Source organism: Adiantum capillus-veneris, chromosome 8 (assembly GCF_014529385.1).
Source record: "Adiantum capillus-veneris isolate H3 chromosome 8, ASM1452938v2, whole genome shotgun sequence".
Lineage (NCBI taxonomy): Eukaryota > Viridiplantae > Streptophyta > Polypodiopsida > Polypodiales > Pteridaceae > Adiantum > Adiantum capillus-veneris.
In genome coordinates this window covers 133,050,121-133,058,491 of record NC_140938.1, presented here as the reverse complement: position 1 = coordinate 133,058,491, position 8,371 = coordinate 133,050,121, and the positions used below count along the sequence as shown (strand labels likewise).

At 41.2% G+C, this 8,371-nt stretch overlaps 1 protein-coding gene across 5 annotated transcripts; it reads left to right on the top strand.

Annotated features, from left to right (window-relative positions):
- Window positions 1–2,241: 2,241 nt before the first annotated feature.
- Window positions 2,242–7,033, top strand: LOC147452986 (uncharacterized). Of its 5 annotated transcripts, none has more exons than XM_086518536.1 (6): window positions 2,243–2,448; window positions 2,538–2,817; window positions 3,177–3,213; window positions 3,303–3,411; window positions 3,517–3,627; window positions 6,677–7,033. In XM_086518536.1, exons 1-6 carry the CDS (start codon window positions 2,347–2,349, stop codon window positions 6,836–6,838), a joined length of 801 nt encoding a protein of 266 aa, XP_086374662.1. In that variant the 5' UTR covers window positions 2,243–2,346; the 3' UTR covers window positions 6,839–7,033. The 5 variants fall into 5 exon arrangements, with proteins under 5 accessions (XP_086374664.1, XP_086374662.1, XP_086374665.1 ...); XM_086518539.1 differs by lacking the exon at window positions 6,677–7,033 and adding an exon at window positions 3,915–4,380; XM_086518540.1 differs by lacking the exon at window positions 6,677–7,033 and adding an exon at window positions 3,798–3,839.
- Window positions 7,034–8,371: the final 1,338 nt, after the last annotated feature.

The window sequence follows — 8,371 nt, the reverse complement described above, 5'->3', positions numbered from 1 at the left end:
GCATAGTGTTGTGGCTTTAATTGCCCAAAAGTGTGTTGGATAGGACTTGCAACAATGATCCCACCATGGGGTCTTAATTCTAAAGCATGTGGTGCATAGGCCTAGTCTCATGGCTTTGATTGCCCACAAGCATGTTGGATAGAACTTGCTCATCATCGTACCCTTCAATTTTCAATATTTTTGTTGGCCTTCTAAAAGAAGCCTTAAAGGAGTGTTGGGTTAGCATACTTTCATTGTTTCATGTGATGATGATTGAGACATACCTTAAATGTTATTTCAGGTTTAGAATAGTACACTGATCTTTTTATTTCACCCTTCATTTCACATCATGACATGTCCTCTTTTTTCTTGCATTCTAGAATGTTAAAGTGAAGCTTCACCTTCCATAAATCTAGTAAAATCTATAGATACATTATAGAGACACACATTGATGAGTTCTTTTTATTTCACATTTTATTTGGCTTAACTTTTCTTGCATTCTATAATTAACTCTAATCAATATTTAAGAAAGTATTTTGTATTAAGCGATCGTTGGCCGAATTTTCTTCTCATCACAAAGAAGCAAACCGAAATTTGAACTATTCTTTCACATATTTTATCATTTTTTTCGCTTTACCATGGTTTGTAACCGGCCATTCTCGATTTTTAACCGGCTCAAGGCTAAGCTGAGGCAATCCTTTTTCGAACACCGATTCTAGTTAAACTCAACCTTGAAGACTTTAACACTTTCTTTTTTAGAAAGCCAATGTGACCCTTTCACCTTTTTTGTTTCTAGCCCTCTTTTTTTTTTCTTGCATTTTTCTACAATGTGTCTACTTGTTTGCAATTTATTTTCAAATTGTGGTCCACTAGGGGTGCTTTTCTTCATCCTTATATAACTACAATGCTCAAAATCACCATGGGTCGCAAGTCGTCATAGGTCATAGCACGAGGCTCTACGTAGGAAGATATGCCACTGTAGAGGAGGTACGTTGGGACAAACAATAGTCGGACATGTGTTAGATTAGTTGAGGGACAGGGCTATGGCTTAACGCCTCCCCATAGGACAGCCTCTCGCCCAAGGGGAAGCTAAGGGAAGAGAGAGATGGGGCGACTGCTAGGGTTCCACACACACACACACACACACACACAGAGCATGTTGCAAGACCTGGAGCTCAGTTCCATGTCATGTTGATGGTTACAATAGCTGCCAAAGTTCAAGCGACGAATGTGTTGATGACGTGTAAGACAATTCCCGGGTGCCGTTGCCAATAGCAGTCATCGACCCCTTCGTCACCTCACCGAAAGGGTTGCACCCATTCTTCGGTTCATTTACACTACAATACTCTGTAGGCTGCGGCTCATAGTGGTCCATAGTCAATGCCAACGACTGTGTTTCTGGGGACTTGGCATGCTTGGGGGTGGCACTATGATCGAGTCTCTGGAGCATTGTCGGCATTATTATCATTTTGTGGTTTAAAGGTAGGTGCAGGAGGTGGTTTGGAATTAGCATAAGAATCAGCATGGGGAGTGTTTGTGACCTCACCTCTCGACCGCCATCGCCCCTGTCCAATGGTCCATTGGACACTGTATAGTGAGCATTGATCCACCTGGTAGCGTCCGTCACACTCTGTCTCCCCCTCCTCCCTTGGGGTTGTCGGACAAAGGTTTCTCCAATTTTCATAGTGGAGCGCAGATCACACCTAATGCTCTCTCTCTCTCTCTCTCTCTCTCTCTCTCTCTCTCTCTCTTTGCGCAGAGTTCATAGCCCGAATTAAGGCTCCGAATTCAGGAGGAACTACCACGTGGCCGGAGGAGGGGCCGAAAACCCTTCCCCTATTAGATATAGTATAGATTAAGGCCTTATATTGTAGCTTGGAGGCCAAAACGGGCATATTATTACTTAGGTATCACCCCCTCTTCCTCACATTGACACGTGTGGAAAGGGGTTAATTTGTTATTGGGATGGAGGGTAACAGCTCCCTCTGCAACCCAAAGAATTCCAGTTAGCTTCAAGGAGCAATGATTTGCTTTGGAAGTCCTCAATATGAAAAGATTTAATATGAAAAGATAGTTGAAATTCATGTCGTCACCCCTCAAAAGAGTGAATCAAAGCATTTTACAATCTTCTATCCGACAACATTGAGACCTGTCCATGTAAAAATAGGCTTTCATCAATGTCAATTCTCACTCACTTTCTCAGTGTTATTGGAAAGGGGGGGCCCGCCTGCGGGTTAGGTTTAAAATCACTCTCAAAACAGCTAACCTCCCTGCGTGTGGGGCAGGTGGGGCTACCGCCTCCCTTACCCTTAGCGTTCTTTTGGCTTCGCAGAAGCGACCGTTAGCAGACGAGGGGCAGTAGGTAGTATGGATGGCCAGCCGCCGCAGATGCAATCTACAGACGATGGCATAAAGACGAAGCTCGCTGCGATGCGCACCTCTCTCATCGACCAAGACGTCCCCCTACAGGTACAGTACCTACTTATACTCGCTCATGCTGCTTGCTCCGTGCCAGCAGCTCCTTCTGATCTGCACCATATTCGGCCTGCATATTCAAGTCCCTGATCAAGATGCAGGGAATTGACGACGCCATGCTTGCGAGATTCTTGCGAGCGCGCGCAATGCATGTGCCTCGTGCTGCGAAGATGCTGGCAGAGCATCAGAGGTGGAGGGCATCCTTTGTACCTCTTGGATTCATCTCGGAGAGTGAAGTGGAGAGTGAGCTGGCCCAGGGCAAGGTGTCCTTGCAGGGAGTGTCAAAAAAGACGGGCCATCCACTGCTAATCATGCTTGCTCGCCATCATGTTGCCAATAAGGCTGATCCACAAGAGTTCAAGAGTAAGAAAACGCAAAGCTTGTATTTGTAAGAGTTATAGAGACATTGGGGCATAGTCTCTGACAGATATTTGTTTTGATAAATGTATTGTAATTTCACAAGAAGATTTGGAAATTTTCCCATGCAAGAAAACGGAGCCTTTTTTTAGTGTTTTTTATACAATGCATAGCATCATGAGCTTCTGCTCGAGAGGCGCCGCATACCTAGCTAGGTACGATTGGGGCAAGGGACCCTGCCCCCCATCGTACCTAGCTAGGTATGCGGTGCCTCCCTCAGAGAAGCTCATGATGTTGAGGTACATCAGAATGTGGGAATTATTGTGAGAATTTGTCCAAAACTTCTTTTTGTTTTGGTGAGGCAGGGTTTGTGGTGTACGTGTTTGACAAGCTCATAGCCAGGTCATTTCTCAAGGACTCCTTCATGTCTGCATTTCATGTTATGACTTGAAATTTTGGGTCCTAATTTGGATAGTGATATATTATTATAGTGGTGCAAGTGGGGACGTGGAACAGCACATCGTCATTGTGGACTTGGAAGGAGTTGGATACAAAAACATGGACGTCAAGTCTCTTCTGACCGCCCTCCACATCTGCCAGGTTCATTTGCTTACTTGTATTATTGTTCGACGAGGTGTTAACCTCTATCCCCTCTTCTCTTCTAGGTTCTATGCGAGTTAACGATGAACGTTGTTGACATGTCAGAATTACTACCCGGAGAGATTGGTGAGGCTGTATTTTGTGAAGGCGCCCTCCATCTTTTCATCTTTCTGGAAAATGGCATCCCCTTTCCTTGACAAAGTGACGAGGGAAAAGGTAAGGGCTACTATTTTATTACCCCCCCTCCCCTCTCATAAGACGTCTTCAGCTCAAGACTGGTCGGATAGATCTTTCATGTCTCTTAGGAATGTCCCGGGATGTGAACATCATCTTCTTCCCCTTCTCTCAAGGAATTTTCCCTCTTTACCTCACGTTTTTTTATGTAGAGTATGAGCTTCTGTAGATGTACCTAGGTGTGATGGGGGGTAGTGTGTGCCATTGCCCTTGCTAGGCCTGCGGGGCCTCTACCCTCAGCACTAAAGGGCACGGGCCATTTAATGCAGCCCAAGCGATGGGATCCACGGCAGTGAAGCTAGGACATGGAGATCGAGACGCGCCCAACCGTAGGATGTCGTGGTAAATCAGGACACGAAAAAGTTAACTTGGATAAGCAAGGGGGTCTGTCCAAGTTTATTTATCATTATATGGTTTGCCCATATGTCAACTTCCCTGTCGCGCGGGCGTAGCGGTTAGTGCATTGGGCTCTCATGGTGGTGGCGAGGGTTCGAGTCTTCGTGCCCGCGATGGGCGCCCATTTTTTACCACCCTCAATCCTCCTCGAGATTCCCCCTTTCAACTTGCACCGTCGATCCCATCTCTTTCTGCCCGTGGCCTTTAGTGTCGTGGGGCCTCTACTCCCCACCGCATGTCGCCGAATAAGCAAAGCATCGTTTGTAGAAACTCATGATGTTGTCGTAATCTTGAAAGTGGGAATTATAGTGGGAAAATGTTAAAAAATTCTTCAAGCTCTCTCTCTCTCTCTCTCTCTCTCTCTCTCTCTCTCTCTCTCTCTCACACACACACACACACACACACACAGTCATTGGAATACATATTTAATGGATCATTTGTGATGGCATCATCAACACATACATTGATTGGGCATTGGATGTCTAGCGAAGTGATGTTATGTTTTTGTACATGTGTACTAGTAGGCCTCCGCCATCTCAAAAAAATGAAAAATCATTATATTACTTTAGGTTCATTGAGATGTGTGTGTGTGTGTGTGTGTGTTGCTACAAGTCTTGGAAATTCGAGTATGGTTGAGTATAACAAATTGGCGAATATAGTTGTTTTTGACATAGTGATTGCTTGGGCGTAAAGTTTCAAACTCTCTCTCTCTCTCTCTCTCTCTCTCTCTCTCTCTCATGTACGTTAATTCAGTCTTCTTCTTTGGCTAACATGCACACTTTCTTCAAACACGTTGATTAGCCTATGCTACATGATGCCGCCTTTGGTGGAAGTGAGCTCATTAGCATGGTGTTGGTTAAGGACATTCTTTGAACTGCTTTTTGCAAGCCAGCTCGTTCTTTTGTTGCCTTCTGTCCGCACGCTCTTTGTTGCCTACTATGAGGCAACATGTCTGTGTTTCTGTATGTTGTCAACACGGCCTTGATAGGAATGAAAAAAAAAACTATTAAAAAAACTTGGTAGAACGGCCTTATTCCTTGTTACCTTGGGTATGAAAAAAAGGTAAACTAAATGTAGGTGAAAGTTTCTACACTAAATTTCAACGAGCTTTAGATTTTTTATCACCTTCAAACGTAAAAAATTTAGAGGTAAACTTTAAAATTATAGGTGGGATTACACCACATTTAGGTTTTTTCTCCGAGTTTTTGGCCTTCTAAAATTTTAATTCCTCTTGCTACCCCCAATCTGACTCAGTTGTATTTAAATCAATGCTCCATCCGCTCTAAGTTTGTGGCTTTTTAATTTTTTTGAAGCCATTAAAAACACCTTTTAATTTTAACCCCCTTCTGCTATCCCCAATGTGAATTAGGTGTAATTAAATTATTGCTCTATCCACTCCCTTCAAATAGCTAATGTTAGGAACACCTTCTAATTTCAACCCCCAATGTGACTGAGTCGTAATTAAATTAGTACTCCATCCACTCAATTCCTTAAAATAGCTTATGTTAAAATTAAAAGGTGTTTCTACTCCTTTAAAATAGCTAATGTTAGGAACACCTATTAATTTTAAACCCCTCTTGCTAACCTCAATGTGACTCAATTGTAATTAAATTAGTGCTCTATCCACTCCCTTAAAATAGCAAATGTTAAAACTAAAAAGCGTTCCCAAGGCTTTAAAAAAATTAAAACGCCAAAAACTAAGAGATTCCAAAAAAATCTAGGTTTGGTGTATCCCACCTACAATTTTGAAGTTTACCTCTAAATTTTTACATTTGAAGGTGAGAAAAACTATAGAGTTTGTTGAAATCTAGTGTAAAACTAGTAAGTTTACTTTTTGTTTTGTATTTTCATGCTCAAGGTAACAAGGTTGTAAACGCATCTTAAATAAGGTCATCTTGCCAAGTTTTTTTTTTAATCCCTATCAAGGCTGTATTGGTAGCATGCAAAAAAACATAGATGTGTTGCCGCAGAGTAGGCAACAAAGAGCGTGCTAACAATAGACAACAAGAGGATGAGCTGACTTGCAGTAAGCCGCAATGAGAATGCCCTTAACCAGGAGCATGCTAATGAGATCACTTCCACCAAAGACGACATCATGTAGCATAGGCTAATCGGTGACTCTGAAGAAAGTGTACGAGAGAGAGAGAGAGAGAGAGAGAGAGAGAGAGAGAGAGAGTTTAAAACTTTACGCTCATGCAATCACCATGTCGAAAAAAACTATAATTGCCAGTTATTTATACTCAACTATGCTCAACTTTCCAAGTTCTGTAGCGATATACCTTCAAAATTAATCATGCTTGAGACCTTGGAATTTCTCTTCTACCTACCAATGAACCTAAACTAACGAGATGATTTTTTATTTTTGGGAGATGTGGGAGGCCTACTAGCTATTGCAAAAAAAGTATTATCCACCCACTTCCTTAAAACAGCTTCGAGAAAACAATTGTGCAATCTCTATGTGTCCTCTTATTCGATGGACAATCATGGGTGCAAGTTGGCTATTTAATGATACATTTATACTAAAGAAATTGATAATAGTGGTAGTGCACAACCTTCACATGTTCTAGACTTGAATTTTTCTTTTTTTTTTTTCTCTGATCAAACCTTTGATCACTACCATTTTTTGTTGATGTAGATTATTTTCTTGGATGCCAACAAAACAATTGACTTTCTCCTTAAGGAATTTGATGTTGACATCATTCCCAAAGAGTATGGAGGCAAAGCAGAGTTAATTTTGATTCAAGATGCATGTGTTCAGAATTGGCTGCAAACAAACTCTTCATCGTCGTCAGTGTAACTATTACCATGGATGTAATGCATTTTATGGAAGCCTCTGGCTTTAATACATACGTCAAGACAAGATGGCATAGAGCAACTACTACGAGTGCCAAGTTTATGATTGGACAACCTCAATTGTTTGTTGTTTCAACTATTAAACATATGTTGGTTGCATCCTAGAACAATGTAATTGAACTTTCTTTTGTTGAGGTTATAGTAGCATTCCCACACGGCACCTTTTTCAAAAGGAACAAGGACTAAAAAGGGGTTGAAGTCGTGAATATAGGTTTTTGTTCTTTTTGTGAAACTTTTGCATTTTTGCAATAGTTTGGATAGTTTGAGCGTAGATTCATAAAGTTTTCCTTGCCATTGGTAAAGTAGTATTTCTATAGTTGGTTCTTGTGGTCATGTGCAAATAAAGGGAATTCTTTTATGTGCGTGGGAATGCAAAATTTAAGGAGTGTGGTGAGTTACAAAACTCACCATGTGGAAGCCCTCTAAGCCTCCTTAGTTTATGAGCACGTTGTTTCAAATAACAATAAATAGGCACACGCATGAATGTCTCGCTAGAAAGGTAGTTAGTACTAGCTTAAATGTCTAGTAATTAGATACTATCTACCCTTTTATCGGTTTTGGATTATCCAAATAAGAAAGAACGGAAGTACACGTAAAGAGGCATGCTCATCATTCTCTCACTAGAAAGGTAGGCATTACTAGTTTAACGCTATTGTTGTGCCAAAACAAGACACCTAAGTCTCCTTTTTCTGAGGAACTGAAGAAGAGCCCATGTTCATCTAAAGAAGAGTCTGTAAAATCCGGTTGACAACCTTTTATGCACTACTTATAGGGTAAAGGGGCCAGTGGTAGACCAGCTAAGAGGCGTTGGCCATAGCTCCCTCCCCCGTTATCAGATTTGAGTCGGAGGAGGTGCAAAAGATGCGCGCCGAAGAGAGGGTTTCATAGCAAAAATCTGAGCGCAATCTGCCTACGATTGCAGAATAATACATAGCGCAGTGCATTTTCCAATGCAAAATGAAGCTTCTCACGTGTTAGAGACAGGCAAGACCCAATAATAATCAATTTTTCAGCAAATCAAAGGACACATCACCAAGATTCCAAGCATATTCCAATTTTTTGGCTCTAAATTGGGGGGAGGTGCAGCTTTGTTCTGGTACCCGTCCCCTTATTGGCCCCTATACCCTAGTGTTTTTTGAAACTATTTGAAGTCAAACTTTTGAGGTTATCATGATAAAGAAATGGGTTCGTAAAGAGTACTCACAAAATTGCATGTGACCTTTTTCAAAAATATGTACCCTACATTTAGAAAAAAATGTAGACAAGTTGTTTAATAATAGGATTTTTATGTATTTTTATAGTTTTCGCTTAATGGAAAACACTTCATGTAGAAAACTTGCATGCTTAAAATACAACATTTTCTAAATGTAATTTTGAGTTGTCTTGTGCTATATAGGTAGTATGCTATTGGATTAATACTTATTATGACAATTATTGATGTTTAAGAAAACTACAAGTTTTGTAAAAAATTTATGGT